This window comes from Nerophis ophidion, linkage group LG11 (assembly GCF_033978795.1).
Source record: "Nerophis ophidion isolate RoL-2023_Sa linkage group LG11, RoL_Noph_v1.0, whole genome shotgun sequence".
Taxonomy (NCBI): Eukaryota; Metazoa; Chordata; class Actinopteri; order Syngnathiformes; family Syngnathidae; genus Nerophis; species Nerophis ophidion.
Genome location: NC_084621.1, coordinates 23,429,616 through 23,446,328, shown reverse-complemented (window position 1 = coordinate 23,446,328; position 16,713 = coordinate 23,429,616). Strand labels below are relative to the sequence as shown.

Genomic DNA, 16,713 nt, shown 5'->3' with positions numbered 1-16,713 from the left:
TTACCCCAAAAACAGACACACACATTAGATGGATGGATGCATTGATGGATAGACGGATGAGGGATGGAGGGATGGCTTGATGGATGGAGGGTTGGATGGATGGATGGATGGAAAGCTGGAGAGATGGTTGGAGGGAATTTATGGATGGATTGCTAGATAGATGTACAAAAGGATGGATGTTGGATGTATGGAGGAATAGGTGGATGGATGGCGGGAGGGGATAGACGAATGAAGGGATGGGAATATGGACGGTTGGTTGGATGGATGAAATGATTGGATGGATAGAGGAAAGATGGGCGGTTGGATGAAGGATGGACGGAATTGATGAATGGTTGGATGTATGGATGGATGATAGATGTTGGATGGTTGATGGATGGACGGAATTGATGGGTTGTTGGATGGATGAAAAACGATGGCTGGATAGACGGAATTGGGGGATGGTTGGAAGTATGGATGAATCATGGAAGGATGGATGATAGATACTTTGTTGGATAGATGGATGGATGATGGATGGAATTGATGGAAGATTCGGATGGATTGAGGAATGTTGGATGGAAAGATGAATTGGTGGATGGTTGGAAGTATGGAAGAATGGATGAATGATGGAAGAATGGATGAATGATGGAAGGATGGATGATAAATAGATAGATGGATGGATGATAGATGGAATTGATGGATGGTTGGATGTATGGATGGATGATAACTGTTGGATGGGTAGATAGAATTGATGAATGATTGGAAGTATGGAAGGATGGATGAATCATGGAAGGAAGGATGATAGATGGTTGGCTGGTTGGATGGATAAATGATGGATGGATAGTTGAAATTGACTGATAGTTGGAAGTATGGATGAATCATGGAAGGATGGATGATAGATAATTTGTTTGATAGATGGATGGATGATAGATGGAATTGAGGGAAGATTCGGATGGATGGATGATAGATGGGATTCATGGATGGTTGGATGGATTGAGAAATGATGTATGGATAGATGAATTGATGGATGGTTGCAAGTATGGAAGAATGGATGATAAATAGATAGATGGATGGATGATAGATGGAATCGATGGATGGTTGGATGTATGGATGGATGATAAATGTTGGATGGATGATGGATAGATGGAATTGATGGATGATTGGAAGTATGGAAGGATGGATGAATCATGGAAGGAAGGATGATAGATGGTTGGTTGGTTAGATGGATGGATGGTTGAATGGATGGATAAATGATGGATGGATAGTTGGAATTGACAGATGGTTGGAAGTATGGATGAATCATGGAAGGATGGATGACAGATAGATAATTTGTTGGATAGATGGATGGAATTGATGGAAGATTCGGATGAATGGATGGATGCTGGACAGATGGAATTGATGGATGGATGATGAATGATGGATAAATGGAATTAATGGATGGTTGGAAGTATGGAAGGATGAATGAATGATGGAAGGATGGATGATAAATAGATAGATAGTTGGTTGGATAGATGGGTGGAATTGATGGATGGTTGAATGTGTGGATGGATGATGGAATTGTTAGATGATTGGAAATATGGAAGGATGGATGAATGATGGTAGGATGGATGATAGATGGTTGGTTGGTTGGATGAATGGATAGTTGGAATTGGCGGATGGTTGGAAGTATGGATGAATCATGAAAGGATGGATGATAGATCAATAATTGGTTGGATAGATGGATGGATGATAGATGAAATTGATGGAAGATTCGGATGTATGGATAGATGGAATTGATGGATGGTTGGATGGATGAATGATGGATGGATAGATGGAATAGATGGATGGTTGTAAGTATGGAAGGATGGATGAATGATGGAAGGTTGGATAGATGATAGATGGAATTGATGGATGGTTGGATGGATGGAAGTATGGATGAATCATGGAAGGATGGATGACACATAGATGGAATTGATAAATGATTGGATATATGAAAGGATGGATGAATGATGGCAGGAGGGATGATAGATGTTGGTTGAATAGATGGATGGATGGATGGATAATGAAAGGATTGTTGGAATTGGCGGATGGTTGGAAGTATGGATGAATGATGGAAGGATGGATGATAGATGGATCATTGGTTGGGTGGATGGATGATAGATAGAATTGATGGAAAATTTGGATGTATGGATGGATGATGGATAGATGGATGGTTTGATGGATGAATGAGATGGATTTGATGGATGGTTGGATGTATGGATGAATGATAGCTGTTGGATGGATGATGGAATTGATGGATGATTGGAAGTATGGAAGGATGGATGATAAATGGTTGGTTGGATAGATGGATGGATGTTGGATGCACGGATAAATGGCGGATGGATAGTTGGAATTGATGGATGGTTGGAAGTATGGATGGATCATGGAAGGATGGATAGATGGAGGGATGATAGATGGAATTGATGGAAGATTTGGCTGTATGGATGGATGAATGATGGATGATAGATGGAATTGATGGATGGTTGGTAGTTTGTAAGGATGGATGAATGATGGAAGGATAGATGACATATAGATAGATGGTTGGTTGGAAAAATGGATGGATGTATGGATGGATGGTGGGTAGATGGAATTGATGGATGATTGGAAGTATGGAAGGATGTATAATAGATGGTTGGTTGGATGGATGGATGGATGGATGGATGGATGGATGGATGGATAAATGATGGATAGATTGTTGGAATTGACGGACGGTTGGAAGTATGGATGAATCATGAAAGGATGGATGATAGATAGATAATTGGTTGGATAGATGGATGGATGATAGATGGAATTAATGGATGGTTGAATGATGGATGGATAGATGGAATTGGTGGATGGTTGGAAGTATGGAAGAATAGATGAATGATGGAAGGATGGCTAAGTAGATAGATGGTTGTTTGGATGGCTGGATGATAGATGTATTTTATGGATGGTTGGATGTATAGATGGATGATAGCTGTTGGATGGATGATTGAATTGATGGATGATATATGGTTGGTTGGATAGCTGGATGGATGTTGGATGCACGGATAAATCATGGGTGGATAGTTGTAATTGATGGATGGTTGGAAGTATGGATGGATCATGGAAGGATGGATGGATGATGGATGGAATTGATGGAAGATTCGGCTGTATGGATGGATGAATGATAGATGGATAGATGGAATTGATGGATGGTTGGTAGTATGAAGGATGGATGATAAATAGATAGATGGTTGGTTGGAAAAATGGATGGATGGATGGATGGTGGATAGTTGGAATTGACGAATGGTTGGAAGTATGGCTGAATCATGGAAAGATGGATGCTAGATAGATAATTGGTTGGATAAATGGATGAATGATGGATGGATAGATGGAATTGGTGGATGGTTGGAAGTATGGAAGAATAGATGAATGATGGAAGGATGGCTAAGTAGATAGATGGTTGTTTGGATGGCTGGATGATAGATGTATTTTATGGATGGTTGGATGTATAGATGGATGATAGCTGTTGGATGGATGATTGAATTGATGGATGATATATGGTTGGTTGGATAGCTGGATGGATGTTGGATGCACGGATAAATCATGGGTGGATAGTTGAAATTGATGGATGGTTGGAAGTATGGATGGATCATGGAAGGATGGATGGATGATGGATGGAATTGATGGAAGATTCGGCTGTATGGATGGATGAATGATAGATGGATAGATGGAATTGATGGATGGTTGGTAGTATGGAAGGATGGATGATAAATAGATAGATGGTTGGTTGGAAAAATGGATGGATGGATGGATGGTGGATAGTTGGAATTGACGAATGGTTGGAAGTATGGCTGAATCATGGAAGGATGGATGCTAGATAGATAATTGGTTGGATAAATGGATGAATGATGGATGGATAGATGGAATTGGTGGATGGTTGGAAGTATGGAAGAATAGATGAATGATGGCAGGATGGATGATAAATAGATAGATGGTTGGTTGGAAAAGATGGATGAATGATAGAAGGATGGATGATAGATGGTTGTTGGATGGATAGATGGACGGATGATAGATAGTTGGATGCAAGGTGTTTTTGGTGACTACTGTGATCTGAGGACTTCCTGGTAGCAGTAAGCGCCGTAGAGATGCGAGGACTTGGGCGGGAACCCGAAGGAGCGCACCCCCGGGTCGGCGAGGCCCCCGCAGCGCCCCCTGGGCTTGGCCACGGGGAAGCGCACGCTGCCGTCTCTCAGCCAGCCGCCGTCACAGCGGTGGTAGTTGTGGAAGCGCCAGGCGGAGTAGAGCTGGCCCACCAAGGCCAGGTCAGCTGCGTGGCGTGCGCACGTTTGCTGGGCCTGCTGAAAGGAGAAGGAGCCCGCCACGTGGAAGACGGACCCTGCCGGAGGAACGCCGCTTCAGACTCTGGCTTGTCGGGACCTTCCCCGGCGCCCACACTCACCGCTGCTCAGCGAGGTGAAGCAAAAGGCGTCGAAACGATCCCGCTGCTTGTCTTTCAGTCCGTAACTGCGAATGCCGGGACCCGGTTCTGCTCCACCGCAGGCAGGCCGAGGCGTGATGATGGGGTACTGGACCTGTCCATCCTGCAACCAGCCCGCGTTGCACCAGTCCAGACCCTCGGTCCAGGCTGCAGGAGACCACATGGAGGAGACATTTTCTTGTGAGAACACAGGTGACAGTTTTAATTAATCATGTTCACGTTTCATGTGTTGGCTCTCCAACAATTGACCAATCAGAGTCTTTCTTTCTTCAACTCTTAGAACTATTTGAGCTCCTCTTTTATGTTTACTGTAAACAAACCTGCATGTGATCCTAAAAAACTGCCAGCAGACTTAGATTGGTCAGATCTAGTCTTAGTTTTTGGTCCGAATAGGCTTCATCAGTTCGTTTTCATGGACTTAGATTGGTCAGATCTAGTCTTAGACCTAGATCCGAGTATGCTTCATCGGTCCTTGTCATAGACTTAGATTGGTCAAATCTAGTCTTAGACTTAGATCCGAGTAGTACTCATCAGTTTGTGCTCATAGACTTAGATCGGTCAGATTTAGTCTTAGATTTAGATCCGAGTAGTCTTCATCAGTTCATCCTCAAAGATCTAGATTGGTCAGACCTAATCTTAGATTTAGATCCGAGTAAGCTTCATCAGTTAGTGGTCATAGTTAGATTGGTCGAATCTAGTCTCAGACCTAGATCTGAGTAGGTTTCATCAGTTCGTGCTCATAGACTTAGATTTGTCAAATCTAGTCTTAGACTTTGATCCGAGTAGGCTTCATCTGTCCATACTCATTGCCTTAGATTGGTCAGATCTAGTCTTGGACTTAGATCCGAGTTGGCTTCATCAGTCCGTGTTCATAGACTTAGATAAGTCAGATCTAATCTTAGACCTAGATCAGAGTTGGCTTCATCAGTTCGTGCTCATAGACTTAGATCGGTCAGATCAGTCTTAGATTTAGATCCGAGTAGTCTTCATCAGTTCATCCTCAAAGATCTAGATTGGTCAGACCTAGTCTTAGACTTAGATCCGAGTAGGCTTCATCAGTTCGTGGTCATAGACTTAGATCGGTCAGATCTAGTCTTAGACTTAGATCCGAGTAGGCTTCATCAGTTCGTGGTCATAGACTTAGATTGGTCAAATCTAGTCCTAGACTTACATCCGAGTAGTACTCATCAGTTTGTGCTCATAGACTTAGATCGGTCAGATCTAGTCTTAGACTTAGATCCGAGTTGGCTTCATCAGTTCGTGCTCATAGACTTAGATCAGTCAGATCAGTCTTAGATTTAGATCCGAGTAGTCTTCATCAGTTCATCCTCAAAGGTCTAGATTGGTCAGACCTAGTCTTAGACTTAGATCCGAGTAGGCTTCATCAGTTAGTGGTCATAGTTAGATTGGTCAAATCTAGTCTCAGACCTAGATCTGAGTAGGTTTCATCAGTTCGTGCTCATAGACTTGGATTGGTCAAATCTAGTCTTAGACTTTGATCCGAGTAGGCTTCATCAGTCCATACTCATTGCCTTAGATTGATCAGATCTAGTCTTAGACTTAGATCCGAGTTGGCTTCATCAGTCCGTGTTCATAGACTTAGATAAGTCAGATCTAATCTTAGACCTAGATCAGAGTAGGCTTCATCAGTTCGTGCTCATGGACTTAGATCGGTCAAATCTAGTTTTAGACTTAGATCCCTGTAGGCTTCATCAGTTCGTGCTCATAGGCCTAGATCAGTCAGATCTAGTCTTAGACTTAGATCCGAGTAGGCTTCATCAGTTCGTGGTCATAGACTTAGATTGGTCAGATGTAGTTTTAGACCTAGAGCCGAGTAGGATTCATCAGTTCATGCTCATAGACTTAGATCGGTCAGATCTAGTCTTAGACTTAGATCCGAGTAGGCTTCATCAGTTCGTGGTCATAGACTTAGATTGGTCAAATCTAGTCTTAGACTTAGATCCGAGTAGTACTCATCAGTTTGTGCTCATAGACTTAGATCGGTCAGATCTAGTCTTAGACTTAGATCTGAGTTGGCTTCATCAGTTCGTGCTCATAGACTTAGATCGGTCGATCAGTCTTAGATTTGGATCCGAGTAGGGTTCATCAGTTCATCCTCAAAGATCTAGATTGGTCAGACCTAGTCTTAGATTTGGATCCGAGTAGGGTTCGTCAGTTCATCCTCAAAGATCTAGATTGGTCAGACCTAGTCTTAGACTTAAATCCGAGTAGGCTTCATCAGTTAGTGGTCATAGTTAGATTGGTCAAATCTATTCTCAGACTTTGATCCGAGTAGGCTTCATCAGTTCATACTCATTGACTTAGATTGGTCAGATCTAGTTTTGGACTTAGATCCGTGTAGGCCTCATCAGTTCGTGTTCATAGACTTAGATAAGTCAGATCTAATCTTAGACCTAGATCAGAGTTGGCTTCATCAGTTCGTGTTCATAGACTTAGATTGGTCAAATCTAGTCTTAGACTTAGATCCGAGTAGTACTCATCAGTTTGTGCTCATAGACTTAGATCGGTCAGATCTAGTCTTAGACTTAGATCCGAGTTGGCTTCATCAGTTCGTGCTCATAGACTTAGATCGGTCAGATCAGTCTTAGATTTAGATCCGAGTAGTCTTCATCAGTTCATCCTCAAAAGTCTAGATTGGTCAGACCTAGTCTAAGACTTAGATCCGAGTAGGCTTCATCAGTTAGTGGTCATAGTTAGATTGGTCAAATCTAGTCTCAGACCTAGATCTGAGTAGGTTTCATCAGTTCGTGCTCATAGACTTAGATTGGTCAAATCTAGTCTTAGACTTTGATCCGAGTAGGCTTCATCAGTCCATACTCATTGCCTTAGATTAATCAGATCTAGTCTTAGACTTAGATCCGAGTTGGCTTCATCAGTCCGTGTTCATAGACTTAGATAAGTCAGATCTAATCTTAGACCTAGATCAGATTAGGCTTCATCAGTTCGTGCTCATAGACTTAGATCGGTCAAATCTAGTTTTAGACTTAGATCCCTGTAGGCTTCATCAGTTCGTGCTCATAGGCCTAGATCGGTCAGATCTAGTCTTAGACTTAGATCCGAGTAGGCTTCATCAGTTCGTGGTCATAGACTTAGATTGGTCAGATGTAGTTTTAGACCTAGAGCCGAGTAGGATTCATCAGTTCATGCTCATAGACTTAGATCGGTCAGATTTAGTCTTGGACTTAGATCCGAGTAGGCTTCATCAGTTCGTGCTCATAGACCTAGATCGGCCAGATCTAGTCTTTGACTTAGATCCGAGTAGGCTTCATCAGTTCGTGGTCATAGACTTAGATTGGTCAAATCTAGTCTTAGACTTAGATCCAAGTAGTACTCATCAGTTTGTGCTCATAGACTTAGATCGGTCAGATCTAGTCTTAGACTTAGATCCGAGTTGGCTTCATCAGTTCGTGCTCATAGACTTTGATCGGTCAGATCAGTCTTAGATTTGGATCCGAGTAGGGTTCATCAGTTCATCCTCAAAGATCTAGATTGGTCAGACCTAGTCTTAGATTTGGATCCGAGTAGGGTTCGTCAGTTCATCCTCAAAGATCTAGATTGGTCAGACCTAGTCTTAGACTTAAATCCGAGTAGGCTTCATCAGTTAGTGGTCATAGTTAGATTGGTCAAATCTATTCTCAGACTTTGATCCGAGTAGGCTTCATCAGTTCATACTCATTGACTTAGATTGGTCAGATCTAGTCTTGGACTTAGATCCGTGTAGGCTTCATCAGTTCGTGTTCATAGACTTAGATAAGTCAGATCTAATCTTAGACCTAGATCAGAGTTGGCTTCATCAGTTCGTGTTCATAGACTTAGATTGGTCAAATCTAGTCTTAGACTTAGATCCGAGTTGGCTTCATCAGTTCGTGCTCATAAACTTAGATCGGTCAGATCTAGTCTTAGGCTTAGATCCGAGTAGGCTTCATCAGTTCGTGGTCATAGACTTAGAATGTCAGATGTAGTTTTATACCTAGAGCCGAGTAGGATTCATCAGTTCGTGCTCATAGACTTAGATCGGTGAGATCTAATCTTAGACTTAGATCAAAGTAGGCTTCATCAGTTTGTGGACTTAGACTTAGATTGGTCAGATGTAGTCTTAGACCTAGAGCCGAGTAGGTTTCATCAGTTCGTGGTCATAGACTTAGATAGGTCAAATCTAGTCATACACTTAGATCCGAGTAGGCTACATCAGTTCGTGCTCATAGTCTTAAATTGGTCAGATGTAGTCTTAGACTTAGATCCAAGTAGGCTTCATCAGTTTGTGCTCATAGACTTAGATCAGTCAGATCTAGTCTTAGACTTAGATCCGACTAGGGTTCATCAGTTCATCCTCAAAGACTTAGATTGGTCAGATCTAGTCTTAGACTTGGGGCCGACTTCATCAGTTTGTGCTCATAGACTTAGATCGGTCAGATCTAGTCTTAGACCTAAATCCGAGTTGGCTTCATCAGTTCGTGTTCATAGACTTAGATTGGTCAGATCTAGTCTTAGACTTGGGGCCGGCTTCATCAGTTTGTGCTCATAGACTTAGATTGGTCAGATCTAGTCTTAGACCTAAATCCGAGTTGGCTTCATCAGGACGTGTTCACACACTTAGATTGGTCAGATCTAGTCTTAGACTTGGGGCCGGCTTCATCAGTTTGTGCTCATAGACTTATATTGGTCAGATCTAGACTTAGATTTAGATTCGAGTAGGCTTCATCAGTTCGTGGTCATAGACTTAGATTGGTCAGATCTAGTCTTCGATTTAGATTTTTTTTTTTTTACAGTAAATTACATCAGGTTGAAAAACAGTACTACTGTTATTTTTTAAGTATTTTTTTTTAGCAACTAACCAATTTTTTTAAACATAAAATCTAAAAAAAACTTTACCTTTTTTTAATGGATAAAAAACTGTCAGCTGAGTTGCCATAATTTTACCGTAAAATCTACTGTCTTTTTTTTTTTTTTTACAGTGCATTACTGTAAATAGGAAAACGGTACCACCGTTTTTTTAGCGGTTAAATTTTTTGTACAGTAAAATCTCTGGACGTTGATTTCACAGTAAAGTATGATGAATTGAAAAATGTTTTTTTTTTTACCGTGAAATTTTAGCAAATTATAAACATTTTTACAGTAAAATCTACAATTGATTTTATGATGCATAACTGTAAACTGAAAAACGGTACTTGTTTTTACGGTAAAAAACAGGCAGCTAAGTCGCAATGATTTTACCGTAAAATCTAAGGTCTTTTACTGATCATTTAAAAACCAATGGTGGCCACTTTTATTTTTTACAGTAAAATTACCGTAAAATTTGCCGACTTTCTTGAAAGAGTACACACAAAGCATCATCATATCTGGTGGGGCACGTCGTGGTTGTCTGTACCTCTGTACAATTGGTCATGAGAGGCTAAGACGCCATCCTGTTCCTCGCACGCCGTCTTGGCCTCGCCGAAGGTCAGCTTGTAGCGGCCATTTTGGCTCTGATAGGGGAAAACCACACCTGTAAGGAAAATATTTGTCAGCATCCACGCCAGCCGCGCCCTCTTTTCCCCCCGTACCGTCACTCCTTTCCCCCCGTACCGTCTATCCTCAGAGTGACCGCCACGCTCTCGTCCTCGATGTCGTCGATGAGCTCGCAGCGGTACGTGCCGCCATCGTGTAGCCGCAGGTCGGCGAGCCGCAGCGAGGCGTCCATGCCGTGGGCTCGCCGCAGGGACGCCCGTGGTCCCAGCTGGCCGTGTCGCTTGAAGGCGTGCGCGTCGGAAATCATCACGATGTTCTCGGGGCCGATGACGCCCGGCTCCAGCTTGGTCCATTTGACTTTGTAGTTGGCCGGTTTGCTTTTAAGGACGCACGGCAGGGTGGCGTCCTCGCCGCGCCGGCCGACGACCTCGGCGTAAACGGGCGGCTCCAGGAGGTACCTCAGCTCGGTGGGGGCTGAGAGAACCGAATACGTTAGCGGTGCCTAGAATGCCAATTTGTAGGGTGTTGAAGTCGCCATGTAAAATCGCTAATGCTAATCAGTAGCACGGAACTTGCGTGTTTCCTTCACGTCGGAATGTCACAGAGAAGTTCTTCAGCGGATTATATCGACATACTTTATTTTTGTGTTTTTAGCTAATGACCTCGAAAGACTTCCTAAATGAACAAAATATGTTTGCTAAAGCTAGCAAGAAAAGACGTTAGCAGTTAGCTGTTTTAGAATCAATAGTAGATCATGACACCTTTCACTTCTGATACCGATATCGAGGCCTTGCGGCCTGGCCGTTACCAATATTGATCTGATACGATATCATCAGGAATCATACATACTTATCATACTCTTACATTTTATTTTGTAGGTGAACCGATTCCGATTGCTGGGGTGACTATTCGATTCAGAAACAGTTCTCAATTCAAAACGATTTTCGCAATGTATTACTTGTTGCAATACTTATATAAACATGTATGTATATATAAGCATGTATATACTGTATGTTTATATATATATATATATATATATATATATATATATATATATATACAGTATATACATGCTTATATATACACACATAATTATACATATATATACAGTATATATATACACACACACAAAAATATATATGTACATATATACATACAAATACAGTACATACACAATATATCCATATATATCCATATATATATATATATATATATATATATATATATATATATATATATATACACATAAGAATATACACACGTATATACACATTTATACACACATATATACAAACCCCGTTTTCATTTGAGTTGGGAAATTGTGTTAGATGTAAATATAAACGGAATACAATGATTTGCAAATCCTTTTCAACCCATATTCATTTGAATGCACTACAAACACAAGATATTTGATGTTCAAACTCATAAACTGTATTTTTTTTTTGCAAATAATAACTAACTTAAAATTTCATGGCTGCAACACGTGCCAAAGTAGTTGGGAAAGGGCATGTTCACCACTGTGTTACATCACCTTTTCTTTTAACAACACTTAATAAACGTTTGGGAACTGAGGAAACTAATTGTTAAAGCTTTAAAAGTGGAATTCTTTCCCATTCTTGTTTTATGTAGAGCTTCAGTCGTTCAACAGTCCGGGGTCTCCGCTGTCGTATTTTATGCTTCATAATGCGCCACACATTTTCGATGGGAGACAGGTCTGGACTGCAGGCGGGCCAAGAAAGTACGCGCACACTTTTTTTACGAAGCCACGCTGTTGTAACACGTGCTGAATGTGGCTTTGCATTGTCTTGCTGAAATAAGCAGGGGCGTCCATGAAAAAGATGGCAGCATGTGTTGTTCCAAAACCTGTATGTACCTTTCCGCATTAATGGTGACTTCACAGATGTGTAAGTTACCCATGCCTTGGGCACTAATGCACCCCCATACCATCACAGATGCTGGCTTTTGAACTTTGCGTCGATAACAGTCTGGATGGTTCGTTTCCCCTTTGGTCCGGATGACACAATGTCGAATATGTCCGAAAACAATTTGAAATGTGGACTCGTCAGACCACAGAACACTTAGATGATCTCGGGCCCAGAGAAGCAGGCGGCGTTTCTGGATGTTGTTGATAAATAGCTTTCGCTTTGCATAGTAGAACTTTAACTTGCACTTACAGAAGTAGCGACAAACTGTACTTAGTGACAGTGGTTTTCTGAAGTGTTCCTGAGCCCATGTGGTGATATTCATTAGAGATTGATGTCGGTTTTTGATACAGTGCCGTCTGAGGGATCGAAGGTCACGGTCATTCAATGTTGGTTTCCGGCCATGCCGCTTACGTGGAGTGATTTCTCGAGATTCTCTGAACCTTTTGATGATATTATGGACTGTAGATGTTGAAATCCCTAAATTTCTTGCAATTGCACTTTGAGAAACGTTGTTCTTATACTGTTTGACTATTTGCTCACGCAGTTGTGGACAAAGGTGTGTACCTCACCCCATTCTTTCTTGTGAAAGACTGAGCTTTTTTGGGGAAGCTGTTTTTATACCCAATCATGGCACCCACCGGTTCCCAATTAGCCTGCACACCTGTGGGATGTTCCATATAAGTGTTTGATGAGCATTCCTCAACTTTATCAGTATTTATTGCCACCTTTCCCAACTTCTTTGTCACAAGTTGCTGGCATCAAATTCTAATGTTAATGATTATTTGCAAAAAAAAAAAAAAAAAAATGTTCATCAGTTTGAACATCAAATATGTTGTCTTTGTAGCATATTCCAGTGAATATGGGTTGAAAATGATTTGCAAATCATTGTATTCTGTTTATATTTACATCTAACACAATTTCCCAACTCATATGGAAACGGGGTTTGTACATATGTATATATACAGTATATATGTGTGTATATATATATATATATATATATATATATACATATGTGTGTGTGTGTGTATATATAAGTATATATGTACATATCAAATAAGCGGTAGAAAATGGATGGATGGATTATAAAAAATGTTTCGAGTTAATTCAGAATCGCGATTTGGATGTTTACAGATTGCGATCCACCTGCTGTGACACATAATTCATCATCCTGACCACAGGCGCCAACCTTAAGGCCAGACAACTTAAATTCATGTGCCTGGTAACAATGTGCGTGAAAAAAGGTAGTGTTTGTCCCCAAAGCTCATCCACATTGTGGCGAAGGTACCTGCGAGCAGAGCCGAGGTCCAGGTGAGGCAGGTGAGGAGAAGAACCAGGGCGCGCCTCATGGCGACGTAGCGATGACTTTGATGCTCCTTGGGGTGCACAAACATGAATTTCTCATGGACTCAAGGCGGGGAGCATGTGGACTTACCTGGATCCTGGGCACACACCTGGTCTGCGTCACATGTTGAAGACCTTCCACAACTTCCTCACTGGCGTGCTGATGTTTCCTCCATGTTGGCGTCCTCAACCATTCATGTGTCACTCAGCCTCTGTCTCGCCCCAGCTCTCTCTCTCTCTCTCTGGCCTCACGCTGGTCACATGACCCACCATTGTTGTCTTCTGATGTTCATGACCAGCTGGGCGGGGCCCTCGCCACGCTTCTCCGGAACGTTCTTTTGGTTTGCGGCGTGACGCTCTTCTCCACGCCGCCGTCACTGGTGTTGTTGTGTTTGCCGAGTCATGTTGGACACGGGTGTCAAACTGTTGTTTTTTATTGAGGGCCACTTTCATAATCATGACTGCAATCAGAGGGCCACTTTAAATGATGTGTGAGACCACATTAATTAATGTGGTGGGCCAAATTCAATGATGTGGAAGACCTCATTAACTGATGCAGCGGGCCACAATAATTGTTTGACAAGGGTGTCAAACTCGTTTTTATTGAGGGCCACTTTCATAATCATGACTGCAATCAGAGGGCCACTTTAAATGATGTGTGAAACCACATTAATTCATGTGGTGGGCCAAATTTAATGATGTGGAAGACCTCATTAACTGATGCAGCGGGCCACAATAATTCTTTGACAAGGGTGTAAAACTCGTTTTTATTGAGGGCCACTTCTAAATCATGACTGCAATCAGAGGGCTACTTTAAATGAGGTGGGAGACCACGTTAATTCATGTGGTGGGCCACCTTCAATGATGTGGAAGACCACATTAACTGATGTGGCGGGCCAGGATAATTTTTTGACAAGGGTGTCAAACTTGTTTTTATTGAGGGCTACTTCTAAATCATGACTGCAATCAGAGGGCCACATTAAATGATGTGGGAGACCACATTACATTCATGTGGTGGGCCACTTTCAATGAAGTGGAAGACCACTTAAATTCATGTTGTGGGCCATTTAATGGCCTGGAAGAACACTTTAAATGACATGGCGAGCCACTTTAAATAAAGTCTAAGACAACATTATATTATGTGGAAGCCACATTAAAACATTTGGCAGGCCAGGCTAGTTCTTTGACAGGGGTTTCAAACTCGTTTTGATTCAGGACCACTTCTAAATTATGACAGCCATCAGAAGGCCACATTGAATGATGTGGAAGACGTCTTTAAATTCATGTGGTGGGCCATTTAATGGCGTGGAAGACAACTTTTAATGACAAGGTGGGCCACATTAAATAAAGTCTAAGACAACGTTAAATGATGTGGAAGCCACGTTAAAAAAATGTGCGGGCCACAGTAAATATTTGACAGGGGTTTTCAAACTTCTTTTTATTGAGGGCCAAATTTAAATGATGACTGCTGTCAGAGGGCTACTTTGATTGGGGTGGAAGACCACTTTAAATGACCTGGCAGGCCACTTTAAATAAAGTTTCAGACTACATTAAATGAGGTGGAAGCCACATTTAAAAAAATGGCAGGTCAGAATTAAAGGTTTGTCAGGGGTTTCAAACTAGTTATTATCCAAAGTCAGTTCTAAATTATGACAGCCATCATTATGTGGAATACTGTATTAAATTCAAGTTGTGGCCCACCATGTCATTTAAACTGGTCTTCCACATCATTCAAAGTGGCCCGCCACGTCATGGAAGGTGGTCTTTCACATCATTCAAAGTGGCCCGCCACGTCATGGAAGGTGGTCTTTCACATCATTCAAAGTGGCCCATCACGTCATGGAAGGTGGTCTTTCACATCATTCAAAGGCAGTCATAATTTAGAAGTGGCCCTGGATAAAAACGAGTTTGAAAACCATGTCAAATATTTAATGTGGCAAGCCAAATTATATATATATATATATATATATATATATATATATATGTATGTATATATTTTATATATGTATATATTTCTATATTTCTATATATTTTCTATATATATATATATATATATATATATATATATTTATATATTTATATCAATCAATCAATCAATCAATGTTTACTTATATAGCCCTAAATCACTAGTGTCTCAAAGGGCTGCACAAACCACAACACCAACCACTACGATGTATATATATATATATATATATGTATATATATAAATATATATATATATATATATATATATATATATGTGTGTGTGTATGTGCATATATACATATTTATATATGCACATTTATATATATATATACATATGTATTTATATATTATATTTATATATTCACTTTTATACATATATACATAGACATATATATACATATACTACTATTTCTTGATATTCTCTTTTTTTCATTATTTGTTTAATTATTCATTTGTATTTATTTATTGTATTTTTTTATTTTGTTTTTTAAATGTTTATTCTTCTTTTGTTGTTTTCAAGCTCCTTTAGCAATTACCTTGACTGCTCCCTCTTGCACGTACTCTCCGTGTAACACGCTTAGCCTGGTCCTCCAGTGATAAGGGAACTTACACATCTCGAGGATGATCGACCTTCGGGAGCGGTTCCACACTGTGTATGGGGACCTGGACCGAGGACTGGTGTAGACAACGTAGACGCTGTGCTGGTGTCCTGCTGACACAGGTGGACAACAAGTCCAGTGTGTGTGTTCCCTGGACTGTAGCTCTCTTTCAGACATCTTTATGGCCGCTCCGGGAGAGGAAGCTTGTGTTGGCTCGCTGACACAACGAGGGCATTGTCACACACACACACACACACGCACGCACGCACGCACGCACGCACGCACGCACGCACGCACGCACGCACGCACGCACGCACGCACGCACGCACGCACACACACACACACACACACACACACACACACACACACACACACATCGGAGGTGACAACAAGAGGAAATAACAAGATTTTCTTCTTTTTTTTCTACTCTTGCAGCCTCGTCATTGTCCTTTGTCATCAATGAAGGTCTCTCTTGGCTTCCAATTAGTATTCACCCTAAATCATCCTAGCTTCACTCTATATCCGCCATTCTCAAATTGTCACACAAGCACCGCATTTCTCTGCAAACCGCAAAACCCGTGAAGTTGACACGTTGTGTAAATGGTAAATAAAAACAAAATACAATGATTTTCTAATCCTTTTCAACTTATATTCCATTTAATAGACTGCAAAGACAAGATAATTCACGTTCAAACTGGTTATTTCGTGCAAATATGCCCTGCAACATGTTTCAAAAAAAGCTGGCACAAGTGGCAAAAAAGACGGAGAAAGTTGAGGGATGCTCATCAAAAACTTATTAGGCTAATTGGGAACAGGTGGGTGCCATGATTGGGGGATAAAAGCAGCTTCCATGAAATGCACAGTTGTTCACAAACAAGGACGGGGTGAGGGCCACCACTTTGTGAACAAATTTGTGAGCAAATTGTTTAAGAACAACATTTCTCAACGAGCTATTGCA

At 41.2% G+C, this 16,713-nt stretch overlaps 1 protein-coding gene across 1 annotated transcript; it reads right to left on the bottom strand.

Moving 5' to 3' along the window:
- Window positions 1-1,721: 1,721 nt before the first annotated feature.
- On the bottom strand, window positions 1,722-14,548 carry hapln2 (hyaluronan and proteoglycan link protein 2). The gene is made up of 6 exons (XM_061915417.1): window positions 13,283-14,548; window positions 13,136-13,223; window positions 10,043-10,399; window positions 9,846-9,962; window positions 4,418-4,603; window positions 1,722-4,354 (listed from the first exon to the last, which is right to left on the bottom strand). The coding sequence occupies exons 2-6, from the start codon at window positions 13,194-13,196 to the stop codon at window positions 4,059-4,061; spliced, it is 1,017 nt and encodes a 338-aa protein (XP_061771401.1). The 5' UTR covers window positions 13,197-13,223; window positions 13,283-14,548; the 3' UTR covers window positions 1,722-4,058.
- Window positions 14,549-16,713: the final 2,165 nt, after the last annotated feature.